This window comes from Acipenser ruthenus, chromosome 5, assembly GCF_902713425.1.
Source record: "Acipenser ruthenus chromosome 5, fAciRut3.2 maternal haplotype, whole genome shotgun sequence".
In the NCBI taxonomy this organism is placed as follows: Eukaryota; Metazoa; Chordata; class Actinopteri; order Acipenseriformes; family Acipenseridae; genus Acipenser; species Acipenser ruthenus.
The window spans coordinates 20,166,040-20,185,909 of record NC_081193.1 but is presented as its reverse complement, the minus strand read 5'-3'; the positions used below and the strand labels follow the sequence as shown (position 1 = coordinate 20,185,909).

At 36.0% G+C, this 19,870-nt stretch overlaps 2 protein-coding genes across 4 annotated transcripts in view; one reads left to right on the top strand and one right to left on the bottom strand.

The window, feature by feature from the left end:
* fig4a (FIG4 phosphoinositide 5-phosphatase a) overlaps positions 1-17,130 on the bottom strand; it is an 80,689-nt gene extending 63,559 nt beyond the window's left edge. The window contains exons 1-10 of one of the 3 annotated variants that reach the window (XR_009328671.1): positions 16,842-17,130; positions 10,524-10,642; positions 9,692-9,790; positions 4,911-5,034; positions 3,425-3,581; positions 2,690-2,740; positions 2,373-2,518; positions 1,836-1,964; positions 1,167-1,267; positions 662-824 (exon numbers count right to left, since the gene is read on the bottom strand). Coding sequence is in view for 2 of the 3 variants with exons in the window: in XM_059023783.1 (XP_058879766.1) it covers positions 662-824; positions 1,167-1,267; positions 1,836-1,964; positions 2,373-2,518; positions 2,690-2,740; positions 3,425-3,581; positions 4,911-5,034; positions 9,692-9,790; positions 10,524-10,586 (1,033 nt within the window). In the remaining variant the exon portion in view is untranslated. The remainder of the gene's footprint in view (positions 1-661; positions 825-1,166; positions 1,268-1,835; positions 1,965-2,372; positions 2,519-2,689; positions 2,741-3,424; positions 3,582-4,910; positions 5,035-9,691; positions 9,791-10,523; positions 10,643-16,841) is intronic. The other 2 variants (XM_059023783.1, XM_059023782.1) reach the window with 2 other exon arrangements.
* Positions 17,131-17,309: 179 nt separating this feature from the next.
* ak9 (adenylate kinase 9) overlaps positions 17,310-19,870 on the top strand; it is a 40,489-nt gene continuing 37,928 nt past the window's right edge. The window contains exons 1-4 of the mRNA XM_034003459.3: positions 17,310-17,391; positions 18,107-18,241; positions 18,997-19,060; positions 19,155-19,207. Of these exons, the coding sequence (XP_033859350.3) occupies positions 18,116-18,241; positions 18,997-19,060; positions 19,155-19,207 (243 nt within the window). The 5' untranslated portion in view covers positions 17,310-17,391; positions 18,107-18,115. The remainder of the gene's footprint in view (positions 17,392-18,106; positions 18,242-18,996; positions 19,061-19,154; positions 19,208-19,870) is intronic.

The window sequence follows — 19,870 nt, the reverse complement described above, 5'->3', positions numbered from 1 at the left end:
CTTTTTCAAAACAATTACTTCATGATTTTTGGTTATCTCTGCGTATGGAATAATGAGAACTAGTATGCAAAGCCATTTAAGTGCTTGTGCCTTTTGCATCGACATGCCTTTGTGAGTCAGTATTTTCGAATCTGGCTGCAATCAGACAGTGCAAGCGGAGCGGACCGAGCCAAATGTATATGGAGCGGGAGAGTGGAGCGGGGTAGTTGCTGAAGCGGAGCGGACATTTCCAGCCCGCTTTTTCACAGCACTGTGAAGAACTGAGCACTTTTTTGGATGGAGACACATATGGATCACATTAGTTTACTGTAAAGCTACGTCTTAGTTGGTGCTTATCTTGGCGAGAGCCGAGTTCAAATCAGCATGAAGTTTTAACATCTACTCTCGTGTAATGGAAATCATTTATAAATGTAAAAGATTACTTCCACAGAAAATTCTTCACCATAAATAAAACAAGAATTAAAAAACTACTTTAAGGATGCTAAGAGTTCAGAGCTGATCACATTGGACAGCATTAATAAAGATGGTACCCATTATGAAAGTCAAGAAAGTTATGGGCAATCTTGTGTGTCAATGGCATCTGGGTACTTTCACTGATTATCCTGAAAACCTAAATAAAACACATGCTAATTCTGTATTATTTTTTTTTTTTCAAACTTACATCTAATGGGTGGTTTGGGCATCATGGTGGAAATGTCCTGAGACCAATACAGAGGGACAGAACCTCGGACTTGGACATAAGAAGAGTAACTCCCGGCAGTAAAGGACATCACTGATGCATCATGGATTATCTGTTCTGTTTCTACTTCATTAGCTACGTCCCCCTGCACAAAAAATAGCATGTTAAAACTCCCAGTCTATGACTTGAACTGTATATGTTGAAAACATGATGAGCAATTGAGCAACATTGTTTTTAGAATGCATTTTGTTGATCACCTTTGTTTGATTAGCTGTTACATACTATGCTGTTCATTTACCCCAACTATGCTCTTGTTAATTAGGAATCATATTTAAAAAAGCACTCAAATGGCAAACTGGTTCAGGTAAATTTATCAAGAAAGCACGCTTTATGAAGTGTGACCTTCTAGTAGTGCTAATGCCAAGAAATCAAAGCCAGCCAAACTTAAATCAAACCAATTGATGGCCAGCACAGTACTGTACTGTACCTCGCAGTTGGCTCCTCTCTTCAGGAAACGTGTTCCAGCAAACTTGCTCGATCTTCTGGCAATCAGGGTGACGTGAACTGGTCGACCATATATCAGCAGCTCTTGGGTGTTAAGGTTAAGGTTGGGAAATAATTGAGTGATGAATCACAAAGCATTCTGTTCCCGGAATTTAACCAAAAAACGGTGGGAGTTGTGTCATTTGTATAAACGCCTGGCTGTTTTGTTTTAGTTGTTCTTCACTTCATATGAATTAACTTGTGGTTACCACATGCCATTTGTAATTTCCATCTATTTAAAATGTGGACTGTACAATATAAATGACTTCAGTTGTATTAACATTGTTTTCTTTGTTCAGCATTGCTGAAATGCTGCTTGCCATTTATGTTTAATGTCTGTTTTTATGGAGGGATTTATTTAACGCGAGCAACACTTTCTATTTTGGGCTTTTACTCAAAAGATAAAAACAGAGCACACAGAATCTAATATATTGATATTCAAAACACTGACATTCTAGGCTGTAATCCAGACCAGTCACTGGTGGTTTCATTTGCTAAAAACTAAAACTAAAAAGCAAAACAAAATAAAAGAATCCTTGGACAGTAAACTGCACTGCTTTACTAATTTCCATGCTAAAATGTTTATAAAAAGGTAGAATTATAAAAAAGATACTGGACTGCCCACAGAATCCATGAATGACATACAAAAGCCAGTCTGGATGCACATTATCTTTGATTTTTTCCAGCAGCTGGGCATTCCACACATATTTTGCATAGGGTTCGTTGCTGATGCCATAAACCACTGAAAAACAAAACAACCTGAAAGTTAAGTCATGGAGTGCACAATACACTATCTGCCACAACCCTGGCCTTTCATAGACTTCAGTGTTTCTTTTTTTAAGGTCACTCAAATACTCTCAACACAAATGAACCTGACAATCCTACAATAACAAATTACATCGTTTTGGGGGTATCCTGGGCTTCTAAATGTACTAAATAAAAATACTTTATGCCGCAGGATTACATGGTCTACTGTGTTGAGAAAGGTTGTTTTTCCTATACTGCACTAGGCGTCTGCTTCTTTGAGTGGAGTTATTCTGGAGTGGAGTCAACAAGTTTAAATTAAAGGCTTTTATAATATGGACCTTGTTTTTTCCCCTGAACTGATGTTCAGCTAGTCACTCAAAATGCCAAAGTAATTAACTCCAACCTTGTGTAGGTAAACCTTCATCTTCGAAGATATCAAAGCTGTCCTGTCGACTCTGTGTTGAGACCTCCTCCGTCTTCAGCATCTCACTGGGCATCTTCAGGACTGTGAGATTGTACTGCAGGGAATGGCTCAAGTCATAGCTGTAGCTACAATTTCAAAACAAACGACCAATCAGAGCAATTTGAAGACAAGCTCCTGAATAAACAGGCCACTAGCTGTATATGTGATTCTATGTTATTCTCTTCACGTTATGGTATGCAAAATAAAAGAATACAATTAATGTGAATAGAAAATAAACACAGCAGTTTAAAATTTACCTGAAGTAAAAGTTGCTGGACAGATCAACATTTTGGAAAATCCTCCCATATCTAAAGGTGGAAAAAAAAAAGTTTAAATTATATTCACAATACCAGTTACAAGTTTGTGATACTGTAGTACTGCTAGTACTAATATTTGAAAAGCATGTTTTTTAACATAGCGAAAAAAAAAAATAAGACATGCACAGATTGTTCTTTTTTCATATTTGTAAGATATTTCTGCATGTAATACATGGCTATAGTATGCATTTTATTAACTCTTGTTTAAGAATGTTGAAATACAGTATAAAAACCAACACACATTATAGTGTATTGAGTTGACTATTGACCATTTTGTCCACAGTGACATTAAACATTATTAGGTAATTGAGAGGAAAAGAAAGATAAAAATAACAATATGGTTATCATACAGTAGTCAATGTTTGGTGTATTTTCTTATTTTGTCTTATTTAAGGTCACATTTCACATTTTTTATTAACCTACTACTAGATTTTTCGATATACTGCTATCCTTATTTGTGGTTGAACTAACTAGTAGAATGTTTCCAGGCAGATTCCTTTAAATTGGGAGTACAGTTAGTTTTCCAGCTGAGCTTGAATCAGCCCAGATATATAGACTTTACACAAGCAGGCTGACTTCTCTGTCTACAGGGATTATTATCTTGCCATTGGAGGCTAATGTAAAAACATAATAAAATAAACAATAACAACATCGACGTCATCAAGTTTGGACTACCTGGCTTCATCAGGATGTGCAACTCTGACCGAGTCATTTGGAATGTAGATCATATTAGTATCTTCAATTTTATAGATTGAATGCCCTCCTATATCAGCCATCTTTCTTCGTTTTGTAATCAACACAATGTAATAGCCTTCTAAAAAACGTACAAAACCTGTATTTGAAAAAGCAAAAAGAAAATTTACATGCTGGTTAAAGAAACACTTTCTACTGTCTGAATCTACATAATATTGTTTTTCATCTTTGTTGGATCCCATGACGATAAACACTCTCCCTCAGAAATGAATATCTGGCATGTTTAATAAATTTTACAGCACGTTTTACCATTGGGGGAAGTCTTGAGCAAACTGGCATAATTCAGTTTTTTAAATGTGTTTTTTTTAAAAAGGAATCTGTTAACTGATGTCAGAGTGCTGTTATAGCCTAATAACAGTAACAGGTTTAGGGTCTTGTTATGTTCAGGTAAAGAATGATTACACTCTCTCAGCATGATAAAGCACTGAAATATCTATTCTGGAAGTAAAACCTATACCATATACTTTAGGTTTCTTGTGCTATTTGTTGAAAGGAAGCATAGCAGCAGAATTTTTGCAAACTCACAGAAGTAAAAACAGACTTTCCAATTAATAACTTGCTTTTCAAACTGACCTATATAGCCCGTTAAGATCTACTTGGCTAAAAAGGTTAAGACACTTATTTGTAAATAAGCACTCTCCAAACCTCTTACCTCGACTTTAAATACAACAAAATGACCTACTTTTTGCTCTTGAAAGCAGCACTTAGCAAATAACCCAAATATTATATAAGAAAGTTGGGTATTACACACATGCTAATTATCTGTTTCTCCCACTAGTAGAGCCAACACATATCTACAAACACTAAGCAAAGAAAAAAGTCTATTTGACTACACAACTCAAGAACAGGTCAGCTTGCTCAGTGAGATGATTATATTTTAGAATAAAACCTACAACATGATGTGTGTTACATGCCAGTAAATGTCAAGTTGTTCCATTTGTACCTCATCAACTTGATGCATTTCCTTGAAGCTAGAGAATCCCAGTCTGTAATATTATTCAGCAATTTTATTACTTAGTGTATGTCTAAAGGTTTAGTCTGTGCTGTGTCAGAGACTTGATGTCACAGGCTTTTCTGTATTGCTTTCTTTGATTTGAACACATTGTATTTCTAGATAATTGAAGACATATCAGAAAGCATGCAGAATTATATTCCCTAGCCTTAGCATTAATGAAACAGCTGTTGTGGGAACAAAATAGGAGGAAAAATGACAGCGAAAAGAGATATAGGGGTTTATTTTAACAATCTACACAGTGGAGCATCTAAATACCATCGCTGTTTAACTGGGATTTCCCTCCAGGCCTGTTAAAGACCCACTTAAAAAAAATGTAGGTGGTGGCAGTGAGACCCGCCACTGTTTAAATTGTTAAAACAGACCACTTAAAATGTCATTATCCAAGGTTCTTACCAACAATGCCAAAAGCAGAAACAGACCTCGACAGTCCCGAAGATCCTTTCTGTCCGATTTTTGTCCGGTTCCCCAAATCTAAGCGCCCGAGAAGTTCCCTCACTTCTTGTTGGTTGTACACATGCTAACAAAAAAAACACATTTTATTTCTCCACTCTGTAGAATCCTACAAACATTTTTTCATTTCCCTGTGTTAGCAAACCACATTACAGATCATACAACTTTTTCTAGAACAACCAAAAAATATATAAAATCTGGAGGAAATGTTATTAAAAAGGAGCTGGACTGCAGAACGTGCCACGTGATCAACTGTGCCTACTACTGTAGTAAGCATGGTATAAAATATGTAAAAACAAGCATTTAAAACCATTGGGAAAAATCATAACACAGTCAACTCTCATTAATAGGATTAAAATTTAGCAGTCACATATTAGAAATTACATCTTATAGTACAAATTCATTAAAAACACATTTCCTGTTTGTGCAAATTATTTTGGAAATATACTTCTGCATAACCTTGATAATGCAAAACCTAAAGGGAGGACGGCTTAGAGTTTTGGAGAAGCATACAACCCCGACTTGCAGCTCTTGCTGTAGTTGCCCTGCGGTGCTTAACAGTACCTGTCAACAGCGTAAATGCAGAACGAGCCATATGTTTAAACAATGTGCTCAGGGATGACAGACATCGCATCAGAAGTGAACATTTAATGTAGATCTTGTAATCCCAAAACCACAACTGTGTTTAAATAGACACTGACGAAACAGATATTGTTGTAAAAATCTCAATTTACAACCATAACATTTTATTATTATTATTATTATTATTATTATTATTATTATTATTATTATTTCATTTTTTTTGATTTTTTTAAATATTTTTTTGATTTATTTTTTTTTTTTTAACAAATACGGACAAGGAATACATGTTAAAATTAAAAGCATATTCCTGTTAAAGTTGTTTGAAAAGGCACTGAAAAAAAGAGCCTGTGTTAAAAAAAAACATAAAGTACATGTTAAATACATTAAATAGATGTTTATTTAGCACAAATATTAAAAAAAACAGTGATCATTCTGTGAAATTGTCTATTTTCTGCTAGCTAGGACTATGCCATGATTTTTACCATGACAGAATCTAAACTATAATACATGATAATTACACTTAGGGCCTGATTTTGATCACAGGGAAACACACTAACACGAAAGCAAAGGTTGTTAGCACCTGATTATGGGGCACCCGGTGATCGCAAAACAAGCGCAATGAGACTGCCCGTCAAGTGATTTCAGTACCATTTTTTACCCTGAGTTTTTACATCTGTGCTACTACCAGGTGTTGGACAAAAAATAAGAATATGGCCTCCTTATCATTTTCAACTTAGTGATTTTAAAGATGGGGCAAAGGTTTGAGCACACTATCGCATGGAAGCTACTGAACACACTGTAAAAAAGCAGCTTGTGAGGGATACAATTAAGGAGGCAATGTGGAGAAAATACGTAACGTAGGTTAACACAATGTATTCTTTATTTCAAATTTTAAAAAGTCTTTGTCAATTGTGTGACAAAAAACATACCCTCTTTGTTAATTAGTTGTACTGTGTACGTCTAAAATAATAATATAACATTTCACTGGAATATATTTGAGACGAAACACACATGCTTTACAGATTTACAGGACAGTGTCCGTTTTGTACCTTGCAAAATTACAGGCTTAAATTTTCAGACACATCAAACATATTTAACACAGATACATACAGATATGTTATTGATTTTGAGAGGTTTTACGTACCTCGTAAATACAAAATCATAAAGAAATGAATGAAAGAGAGATATGAAAATGACACACATTGCCTTCCTTATTTTTTTTTGTTTAGTGTTGATCAAAATTGGGCCCTTAATGATACATGTCTAGAAACTAGGCCAGACAGAGAACTTTCATCATTTGTATTCTAAAATAAAAATACTAATTAGAAGGGATTCGCTATTACAATTACTTCATATTAAATAGGTCTATCAAACCAAAATAGTCAAATTTAAGAGAAATCAAAGGTAGTAAAAAAAACAACATGGAAAACTCCTTCCAAAAAGAGAAATTGAGGGGATAGTCATATTGTACTAAATTCTCAAACCAACAGTATTTTCTTCAAATTCTCATAATAGCTATTTTTCAATTCAAAGGGAAAAAAAAACAATTATAAATGTAAAAATAATAATATAGGAAGAAACAACTTTACTCATAAAGGCACTACATCAGATAGTCATTTATTACTGGTTTGGTAATTTGGGTACTGTGATGGGGTGCCAGCTCGGCCCTATAATTTGTGTTTATTATTGTTATTTTACTGTTTTTCTTAGAATTCTTGTTTGTTTTAGATTGGCAGGGAGGGGGTTAAATTCCTCCCTGTAAAATACATGTGAGAATGTGGCTGGAGCCTTAAGTGTTTAATTGTTAATTATTAGTTAATTGGGCTCCAGCCACAGACTATAAAAGACAGCTGAAACCCTTTGTTAGGGAGAGAGTTTTGGGGGTGAGTTTGTTTGTTGGTGTGCTGTGCTGTTTAGTTTTGAGAAAGAAACTGTAGTGAAGGCGAATGCCCAGCCTACATTTCTGTATTTTGCTTAAACCTTTTGTTTGGGCCCTTGTGCCTATTTATTTGATTATTTTTGTTTAATAAAGATCATTATTTTGCCCCTTACACTGTCTCTGAGCCTCAAACCTCTGTCATCCCTCCACAGGTACATTTTCATTTCTGGAAAAAAATCATGCTGAAAGATGAAAAGCTAGCCTAAAATGTTATAAAGAAATTGTCTGTCTGTGAACATATCAATAAAACTATTCATGTTCATTGTCACATGTTCAAAGAAGCTCTCCTGATCGGGCCAAGGCAAAACGTTTCTGGAGACATGTTTATCAAAGTAGAAGCCAGGTCTTTCTGAAAACACACTAACAGTCTGCACACACTAGGAAGCACTGTTTTTTGAAAAATGTTTCTGGAAATATATTGCCTTATTTATTTGAACTTAAAGAGTAAGAAGTGGAGTTCCAAAAAATATAGCGTTACACGTCCCCATGTGTTGCTACAACTGTTTAAATAACATACCTGTCATTTTCCTTTTCATTGTTAATATCCTGACAACTTTTTTACACTTATATCATTAAAGTCTGTTTCAAAACTGTTTTTAAAATAATTTTGTAAATAAGTTTAGAATTGTTTTATTTTCCACACCCGTGGTTTATGTCCATTTGCTTCAAATCGTCAGAAATTCGGGCATAAACTTTCTTATTTTTGACGCACGACTCCAAATCTTCCTGAACACTTCTATCTTCCCACAGAGTGTCCCAAGGCTGTACTTTTCTCTTATCACACTAGCTGCCCACCATGTTGTTTTTCTTTCTGGAGTGTACTGACTGTTGCAACATAATGATGAAAATCCTGAACCCCACTTTTGGCTCGGCTCGGCTCACAGACAGATTCAGACATCTTGTGAGGCCAGAGTTTCACGGTTTGGTTCTCACTCAGTTCGACAAATAGCCGGTGGAGAACGACCCGTACCTGTAACGTACCAAGCCCTCAAGGGTCGGATGTGCCAATGGAGAAGTGGTATAAGTGTCCTGTTAGACCTAAAAAATGTTACCTTAGGGAGTCCAAAATCAGTGCTACTATGGGGTCTGTGAAAGCAGCAAACCAAATCCTCAAGGTTTACCATATGTAACACAAAGATGTCCAATGTAAATATTAACAGAAAGATGCAAGTCAGTTTTGACACTGACTATAGCCCTATGTGAGATAGTTTTGATTAAAGAGTTCATACTGATCATGCATAATTACTTTAGATGACGAAAAATAATCTCCATAATTCCATTAGGACCCATTATTTTTTTTTTTACATTTAACAGATTCCTAAAACTAAATTCATAGTTGATATTATAACAAACTGAATAGTATCATTGCGTCTATAGTACATGACAATCAATCTCGCCAATATTTAATCATAAGCTATGTTACAATATGTCACATGAAGTACCTCCTAGAAACAGATTTGTTTACCACCTGCTGGTCAATATTTACAAATCCTTGCCTGTCAAAAAAAAAATGTAGCAGGGATTAGGAGTAAGATTGCTCAAACTTCAATGGAACTCCAGTACATACATTTAGTTTCCTATTTTAAAGGCAATAGTCAGATAGACGTTACACTCACTGACCACTTCACTAGAACCGCCTTTTTGCTGGAATGACACCCTGGAGTCAGAGTGGCAGTCCCAATTTCAATTTACAAGTTCATGCCATTTCTTAATTGGATTGCAATCTGGGGATTGAGCTGGACATGGATAATGACTATCCCAGGAAATACCTATCACGATGGACAGTCGAATGATCATATTGAAAGGTGTGCTGTCCGGAAGGATATACATTCAGAATTGATTTGATGACATAGTTCAGGTACTGTATACAGGAATGTGCTTCTGCAAACTGGAGTAGGAGGTCCAATGCAAATAGGAAGGGGTCCTAATAAGTGAGTGACTTCAGAGAGCTGATGTTTGATTTGCAACAATAATTAGCAGAACAGTGAATAGAGCAAAACGATTTACATCAGTGTTCCTTCGCCTAGTTTGAGACAGTTCCAAACCATTTTCTTCTTTTTATTTTTGTAATGTTTTTCACAATTCACGATTATAATTTAATTTAGTGGTGAAAACAAATATTATTTCAAGAAACTGAAATATAACCCAATGTGTTGTATTACGCATTGTGTCACTCAAGTTGTTGCACCCACTCTGTACCTACCTTATCATCAATAATAACCAAATCCTTGGGTTCTGTGCGATCAATTTTCAAAACACGGTATTTGGTTTCTGCCTGATTGCTTCCAACAAGGAAATACCTCTGAAAATGGAAAAAAGAACACGACAATGAAGTGTTTTGGATCACATAAACCTTGCCTAATCCTCTATGAATAATACAATACAGTGGTTTGGGTGCTTTAAAATACACACAGCACAGGAACAAAACTGCGGTTACGCTGTCTTGTGTCACAATAAAATGATCTACTTTATTTGTAATACCTAGGTTGTGTGATCCAGTGTATACTTCAATTTAAGTGATAGGACCCTTTTTATCATCCAACAGGTAAACAACCTACCATCTCCGATTGAGGCTCAGGCTTTTTCAAGGCAAAAAAAAAGAAAGATTTTGGAGTCTGATCAGGTCTCGGTTTGATAACTCATTTACTGTCTACTGGGTCAAAAAACTTTACTGCCTGAAAAGCATGTCAGTCAGCAGGGGAAGCACCTGGTTGGTTAATGACAGGAAAGAAGGCTTGGGTAAAACGTTACTCTCCAGGCGAAATAACCAAGGATATGCAAGACTACCTGAAAGTAATAAATATTTATGTAACCGAGTACCTTTTTTTTTTCTGTTTTTAAAGAATGTGTTTCTTTCAAAACCGCATACTATAGATCTATATAGCAAACACAAAGATCTGGTTTTGTTCACAGTGTGCAGCTCCACGCTATTAATAAAAAAATGGTATATTTAGGGATTAAATATCATTGTTACATACCAGTTATGCTCTTTTTGTCAATAAACAACTACTAAAATTGTAATATTTGTTACTTACAGCTCTTGTTTCATACAGAACAAGCTTCTGCACACAGTTAAGGATTGGAGCGGAAGTAGGCATGATAGCAGTGCTGTCTTCCAAGGTCTACGAGCTCTGAAAACACTGAAGAAAAGTCTCTAGAAACAAGGGTAAAACAGAATATAACTGTTAAAATTACTGCACACATATGCATACTGACATACAACATTATAGCGGCACCAAAACAACCAACATTTCGATTAAATAACTTTCCAAACACATATTCTTAGTGGAGTCCTGCGTTGAGTGAACTTGGCGGCTATCAGGGTTTTATTAATTTCACCCATTACTTTAAAACACAGCAGAACTAAGAAATAAAATTATACTAAACACATAAGAGACTGCCAAAGACTTTCCTAAATGTATCACTAGGTTAAATGCTGTTGTGGTGTCTTGTTTGCCATACACCTCTTTAAATCAGGGCTCTCTAATCCTGGTCCTGGAGGGCTGGTGTCCCTCCTGGTTTTTGTTCCAACTATACTCTAAATTAATTAATTAATTGAACCAATTAAGCTTCTAATAAGCACTTAATTGGTCCAATGAAGTAATTTAGGGTACAGTTGGAACAAAAACCAGGAGGGACACCGGCCCTCCAGGACCAGGATTGGAGAGCCCTGTTTTAAATGATAGCCACCAACACATATAGCATACAGGGTGCATAATACAACCCTGCAAATATGAAGTCACAAAGGTTAGTGCCTTGTTGCTTCTTTAGTGCAAGTAATTGTAAATATCAGTGAGGCAGATCAAAAAGAAATGAGCTAATGTATTTAACATAGTTAATCTACAAGATCACAGACAATATGGAGTAAATTAAACTAATTATACAGCATTGTTAATTTAATTGATTTATTAATTACAGGCTGTTCATGCTCACCCTGCTGCGGTACATCTTGTTCCTCTGCTAATGTATCTATGTTTAAATAAAACCTAATGAACTGCACATTAAAACAGCTTCAAAAGCTTACCCAACTGTTACCTTTTTTCTTCTTCACGAACTAATGCATTGGCAGGGCTATCGGTTTTATTATTATTTATTATTGTTTTTAAAGCTGAACAAGCCAAGATACAATCTGCTTTCAGTGCATGTTTACCATGTAAAATAATTCATGAGCCCAAAGTCAATGTCTCTGTTTAGCTGTTTGGACCAACAGTGGCATCAAATGGTGCATTTGGGTAAATGATGTAATTTGTACAAATTCTGCTTCCACAAAAAGAGCTAGCCCTGTAAAGATGTAATAATACAAAAGTGACAAGACAATTGGGACAAACTTTTTTTTTTTTTTTACCACAAGAACATAAGAACGTTTACAAACGAGAGAGGCCATTCGGCCCATCTTGCTCGTTTAGTTGTTAGTAGCTTATTGATCTCAGAATCTCACCAAGCAGCTTCTTGAAGAATCCCAGGAGACCGAGGAGGTATGACAGATGCCCGGTTTTTGGGATGGAACTGCATAACAGTCTCATGTTTTGATTGGTCCATGTCTGTCACATGAATATGTCGTCACACGAGTGGGAAAGCTTGAAGGCATTTTTAACAATTCGATCAGAGAGAGAGAGAGAGCGAGATCTGCTTTCCACAACATTTCAATTAAAATATAACGTGGTATTTTGCTGTACTAATGTAACAAACTATGGGTGATTACTTTATATGAATTGTAATGTGATGCACAAATGTAAGAATTGGCTTTCTGTAGTGGTGTACTTTTTTCTTTCAAATAGCAAATATCTATAATCATTTGCACGATACATTTTAATATCAAATATATATCTTCCATACTATTACAGTTTTGTTACAGGATACATTAGTTTATCTCTAATGTAATCACAGTTTTACATATAGACTGCTCGTTTTCATTTACGTCGCAAATTCTGGCCCGCTTTGCTTTTCAGATAATGTCCCAAATGGTGGGCCGCTACAGTTTTCAGATAATGTCCCAAATTCCGTGCCGCTCTGATAAAGTCCCAATTTCTGGGCCGCTCTGGTTTTTAGATAACGTCCCAAATTCTGCATTTTTGAATTCAGCCCAGTTTTTGGGATATTCTGCTTAGCTGACAGCCAAGTTTCTAAGTCATGCAGTCACAGTTTACCATAAACTGGACTGTGAATTCATTTAAGAGTATCCCTTAGTACATGAATCAAAGTTAATGTATTTTTTACTCTCCCCAGAAAACTTTTTTTTTTTTTATTATGAAAACAGAAATAAAATGTAAATGTTAAAAAAAACGGATTCCTTATTACAACGAAGAAACTACATTGCAATGAAATAGATACATGAAAATTAATTAAAGCAGTTGTTATCCTTATTTAAAGGCTAATATTAAAACACATCTCATTTGCTTATGTAATGTCCTATATATAGTCATGTGTAGGGGTTTATCAGACCTTCTGGGTTTAAGAGACCAGTGCCTTTCAACAACTTCAAATAAATCTTATTGTATTGTATGTGTCAACAATTTCCTTATCTATTCCTGATAGTTTATACTGTAGGCTAGGGCTTTTCACCTTTTATTAAACTGTACCCCTTCTATCTTGAGGTTTCAGCTCAAGTACCCTTTTACAATTTTTGCTCAACTGAACGGTGCATTTCCCTGATTAGGAGGCTTGGTGGTCCAGTGATTAGGGTTAGGAGCACAACTAATTTTTTCTAACTTTGACGGCCATTTCACAGCTTTTTTTTAATTGATGGCCTTTTGTAAAAGTGTTGGCCTTTTTTAAAAATGAGGGCCTTTTGACTGCATGGGAACCAAATAAGCTAGACACTCAAGTTTCTGGATTCATTATCTGCATGTCCCACAGGTACTCAGTAGCAATTTCAGCCTCCCAGCCCACTCACAGCTTGTTTGACACCCTCTTGTAGTTGACCGTTTCTGCTGTTTGTCAATCTCTTTTTTTTTCTTATAAATCAGTCCTTGCAAGAATCATTCCAAAAACACGAATCAGTTAGGGACTACCAGTCTGACACTACAGCCCTTTAAATGGAGTTCCTTCATCATTCTGTGGTTGAGAAACACTTAAACAGGGACGTTTTCAAGTACACTGAAATATAGTGATTTGCGTCAGTCTAAGACACCCAGTTTGTGGATAAAATGCGTGTGCATGTGTTTGTTACTTAAGTAATTTAGGGTACAGTTGGAACAAAAACCAGGAGGGACACCTGCCCTCCACAACCAGGATTGGAGAACCCTGCTAGCAGATTCATTGCTCCATATCACCAGATTTACATTGCGCCCTTTTTAATTCAAACACCTAATGAATCCCCCTATTGTTTCTTGCTACTTCTGCATTTGTTATGTGCTTCTCCAGGCAGAATGTATGTATTTTATGAAACAAGCGGTGTGAAGTGTAGTGACTACATCTTCTTTACAGTGAGTGTAAAGCGATCAGTTTTGTTCAAGGAATGTATAGCTAGGTGTGTGCGTGCAAGGGTGTGTGTGTGTGTAGGGGTTGCATTGTGGTTTGTGCTTGCAAGGGTTGCATGGTGGTGTGTGCGTGCAACGGTTGCATGGTGGTGTGTGCATGCTGGGGTTGCATTGTGTGTGTGTGTGTGTGTGTTCAGGGGTTGCATGCAGGGGTCGCATGGTGGTGTTTGCATGTAGAGGTTGCATGGTGGTGTGTGTGCGTGCAGGGGTTGCATGGTGGTGTGTGCATGCTGGGGTTGCATTGTGTGTGTGTGTGTGTGTGTGTGTTCAGGGGTTGCATGCAGGGGTCGCATGGTGGTGTTTGCATGTAGAGGTTGCATGGTGGTGTGTGTGCGTGCAGGGGTTGCATGGTGGTGTGTGCGTGCAGGGGTTGTGTGGTGGTGTGTGCGTGCAGGGGTTGTGTGGTGGTGTGTGCGTGCAGGGGTTGTGTGTGGATGTGTGTGTAGGGGAATTGGAGTGCAGGTTTGGTGCAAAAGAGGGGGCGGGAGGCGAGGGCATATAAGGGGGTGCAGGGAAAAGACTGGGAAGGGTAGGGCAAGGAAGATATATATTTGATATTAAAATATATCGCGCAAACGATTATAGATATTTGCTATTTGAAAGAAAAAAGTACACCACTACAGAAAGCCAATTCTTACATTCATGCATCACATGTTAATTCATATAAAGTAATAACCCATAGTTTTTTATATTAGTACATCAAAATACCACATTACACTTTAATACAAACCGCTAACCAAGATCATGCAAAAGTCTCTTGACAAAGGGGTTGTACCGACAGACTGGAGAATTGCAAACGTAATAACGATCCACAAAAAGGGAGACAAAACCGAACCAGGGAACTACAGACCAATAAGCCTGACTTCAATTATATGTAAACTTACGTAAGATCCAAAATGGAAAATTACCTATATGGTAACAGTATCCTGGGAGACAGTCAGCATGGTTTTAGGAAAGGGAGATTGTGTCTAACTAACCTGCTTGATTTTTTTGAGGATGCAACATCGACAATGGATAATTGCAAAGCATACAACATGGTTTATTTAGATTTCCAGAAAACTTTTGACAAAGTCCTGCATAAAAGATTAATTCTCAAACTGAATGCAGTAGGGATTCAAGGAAATGCATGCACATGGATTAGGGAGTGGTTAACATGTAGAAAACAGAAAGTACTGATTAGAGAAGAAACCTAAAAATGGAGCGAAGTAACCAGTGGTGTACCACAGGGATCAGTATTAGGTCCTCTGCTATTCCTAATCTACATTAATGATTTAGATTCTGGTATAGTAAGCAAATAGGAGGAGTGGCAAACACTGTAGCAGCAGCAAAGGTCATTCAAAATGATCTAGACAGCATTCAGAACAGGGCAGACACATGACAAAATACATTTAATAGAGAAAAGTGTAAAGTATTGCATGCAGGAAATAAAAATGTGCATTATAAATATCATATGGGAGATAATGAAATTGAAGAAGGAATCTATGAAAAAGACCTAGGAGTTTATGTTGACTCAGAAATGTCTTCATCTAGACAATGTGGGGAAGCTATAAAAAAGGCCAACAAGATGCTTGGATATATTGTGAAAAGTGTTGAATTTAAATCAAGGGAAGTAATGTTAAAACATTACAATGCATTAGTAAGACCTCATTTAGAATATTGTGTTCAGTTCTGGTCACCCTGTTACAAAAAGGATATTGCTGCTCTAGAAAGAGTGAAAAGAAGAGCGACCAGAATTATCCCGGTTTAAAAGGCATGTCGTATGCAGACAGGCTAAAAGAAATTAATCTATTCAGTCTTGAATAAAGAAGACTACGCTAAAAGGTACTGACAATGTCGACCCAGGGGACTTTTTCGACCTGAAAAAAGAAACAAGGTCCAGGGGCCACAAATGGAGATTAGATAAAGGGGCATTCAGAACAGAAAATAGGAGGCAATTTTTTCAGAGAATTGTGAAGGTCTGGAACCAACTCCCCAGTAATGTTGTTGAAGCTGACACCCTGGGATCCTTCAAGAAGCTGTTTGATGAGATTCTGGGATCAATAAGCTACTAACAACCAAACGAGCAAGATGGGCCTATTGGCCTCCTCTCATTTGTAAACTTTCTTATGTTATTATGTTCTAATTGAAAGATTGTGGAAAGCTCTGTCTCTCTGATCGCAATGTTAAAAATGCTTGCAAGCTTTCCCACTCATGTGACAGACATGGACCAATCAAAACGCGAGACTGTTATGAGGTTCCGTCTCAAAAACCAGACCTGTGTCATACCTCAGATTGAGGGTCACAGAATGCTGTACAAAATATTACTTGTCGGTTTTCAGCTAAAGATACGTTGAGTTTCATGCTGACAGAAATAACCAAAAACAAGTGTCACTTTGGCAAACATTTGTCTTCTAAACATTTAAAAATGGGACCCCCTCCTTTCCTTAGTTTCATGGATGCATGGGGGTTATCATATTAGAAGAGTAACTTACAATGTGTTTCATCAGTCAAAATGAAAATAAATAACATACAAAATATGAGATATGGATAGTTTTCTTTTAAATATTACTTTTCATCTGGGAACCGTGGGTCTCTTCTATCTGTTATTTGTTATACCAGTAAATGCAACTACGTGTTTTTAACCTTACCGAAAAGGCCATGTCTGCGTTTGCAGAGTGCGGTGCAAATTAATGGGGACAATAAAGAAAAAAAACCTGCAAGCAAATAGAGACAGCTGCACAGCTCAAATAACGCCTTAACCAAAATGAAGTCTTAAACAGAAACACGCCGTCTAAAGACAAGAAGTAGGATGTGAGTTAACAGTGCTGAAATTTAATACAAACAAACACCGCAGTGAATTATAATGAAAAATAATAGACATTTCGATGTCAGTACCTTTGCAAGCTTGTTTCCATCAGGTGATTGTCATGATGTGAATCAGCTAGTACGGAATGCGACACAGCCAAAAACACTAACCAATTTAAAAACGCGATTTCGAAATACAGTCGTTGTTTCCTGATGTCAGGGAACTGCAGCACATTTATTAGACTAAAATTAAACAAAAATTACAGATAATAGCACCAATTACTCATTTAGTAATGTGGATTTAAAAAGCAAACCAAAATATTAGTCCTCTAACAATTAAGAAACTAGCCATGTTTTACAAAACATTATTCTGTTCACGATACGCCTTTTTCAAATGTAAAGTATATACATTATATTATTTTCTGTTTGTATACATATTTGTTGTAAATAAAATGCATTATAATATATGTAATAAATCATTGTTCAAATAAAAAATATAAATAATTAAAAAAAAAAAAAAATTGCCTTTCCCAGAATGCAAATTATGCTGTGACGTCCGGTATCTCCATGGTTACAGGTAAAAACAAATCAGTCAAAGAAGGGGATTGAAGCTAAAGCCACACGAAGCAAAGTAAACAGAGTAAGTGAAGAGCTAGTTTACATTTTAACGTTGTTGTATTACTGTATGTCTTATTGTGGAACATAAATGCATGTAAACATACTAGTAGATTAAACTGCAAAAAAAAAAATAAACAGATGTGTTGTTTAGATGCGACTAGCAAATCCATGTTTGAAAAATGCAGCGTGATAGTATTACTGATACGAAATAAAGTAAGAAGTGGCAAGAATGCAGAAAAGTTTGTCTATTTTTACGCAGATGACTGGAATAGTCTTCAGAAACAAGCAGGAAAAAACAAGTACAAGTAACCAAAAAAATGGAAAACAAATTTCGCTGTTCTGCCAGCTCTGTGTCCTGTCACCTAGCAACCTAGTAAGCTATTGAGAACGAACAAGTCTTTACCGCAACATGCCGTAAGGCAATGCACATACAGTACTCACTTACTATGAGCACAGTATTCAGACGCCTTCTAAAAACGACCAATTAATATGTCGCAAGTCTGAATGATGATTTTGTCCGTTAAACTGGATCAAATTCATTTGACTTTTAAAACACATTTCTAGTGGAGACGTATTTCTAAACAGACTGAAGCAGTAGGGTAATTAAATATTCTTAGTGTCTAATACTGACAAATAAATACAAATGGACAGCTATATTAGAATAATAACTGAACGGCTCTGTAGTATCTGCTGATCGGGAGGGGGAAAAAAATCCAAACAACTTTACTCCTTTTAAGGTAAAAAATATGGACACCGCAGAAAATGGACAGGTCCTGGAACAGATCCCTTTTCTTGACAAATTTGACGAAGATGAAGCTGAAAAAGAGATTCTTCTGTCAAAACCAACCTGCTTCATTATTATTGGAAAGCCTGTGAGTTGAGAACAACTTCTAAACGACTTGTTTAGGTTTCTCATCCAACATGTACAGCTCTGGCCAAAGGTTTTGCATCACCCTTGGGAATTAACAAATATACATTTTGCTTCAAAAAGTAGACGGAAACCTGCTGAATAATGTTACGTTAACATATTGAATTACATACCGCTTTGTAGTTTTCCATATACTTAACGAAAAACTGGAAAAATGAAATGGAAAAATGTGACATTTTAAAATCTAACATGAAATACTGTATTACTATTATGGCTTCCAGTGCACTTTTGCATATTATTTCGTAGTTTCCTTTATGACATGATGTTAAGTAAAATATTTAAATTACGTTCATATATATATATATATATATATATATATATATATATATATATATAAATGATGTCTCAAACCTAAAATTCTGTGTGATGCAAAACTTTTGGCCAGAGTTGTAAACCCTTATACTGATCATATTCCCTTGGTGAACACCTTAATAGCCTTGAATTTTCTTTTCAAAACCTTTAGCACAGATACCTATAGACATTTCAGATTTGCTTATATACAATAAATATATACAATACACTATTAATGCAAACAACCTTTGAACCTATATGTTTATGTAGAATGAATGAGATTATGAGAATCCTCTGTATGTGTGCATTTTATAACATTTTAAATGAAATCACCATTTGAAAAGCCATGCATCAAAACTTTGAACACATTGACCCTTACAATCTGTAAATCTATTTTCTGAATTACAGAGCATAGGCAAGTTCACACTAGCCAAGAGATTATCACAGACCTGGAAATGCGTCCTTATTAATGGTAGGTTACTGTCTGGAATCACACAAATTATTTGCCATCTTTATATTGGAAATGTGAACCATGTTGTGTAATTTTCATGTATGTTTACTTTCAGCTACTGAACTCATAAAGCAACATATTGCCATTAAGACAGAACATGGCTTAAAGGTAAGTTATAATTCTTGCTAGTTGCAGTTCCGATTACGGAAAATAATTTAGGGGATGTAATGTCTGTGGAGAAGCCAGGTTACCATTAATGCAGAACAGTATCAGGTTGTAAAATGAAATCAATTATTTTCACTTTCCATTCACTATAAAATGTAATAGCCTTGACATCCTTGACACTCGACCCCCACAGATTTGTATTTTGTTTTATTTTGTAGTATTTAAATAGTGCATTTTGTTTTAATGAACGTCTATTAGAAAGGAAGTGAATAATTAAAGAATGAGTAGTTTTTTAAACATTTGTTTACTGCCCCTTTCCTTTTTGTGATGTTTGCAATTATTCTGAGAGGTTCCATTGCAATTAGTAAAATATTTTTACGTTGTGGTATTTTCTGTGTTAAGATGTTCTGACCTGTTTAGGAGTGGCTCTTCTGTTCCTGCCATTGACTTATGTAACCCGGGCTAGATCAGCAAAAGTGTCTTATAATGAACAGGTATTAAATATGCTTCTTTTTGTATTACTTGCAATACACCTGTTCATAGCAGTAGATAATACTTCTGAAACAGTCTTTGGCTGATCTAACCTGGGTTACATCAAGAGTATAGTGACTCTTTTCTGATAGTTACAGTAAGAACCAATCAGAATGATTTGCAAACATCACAATT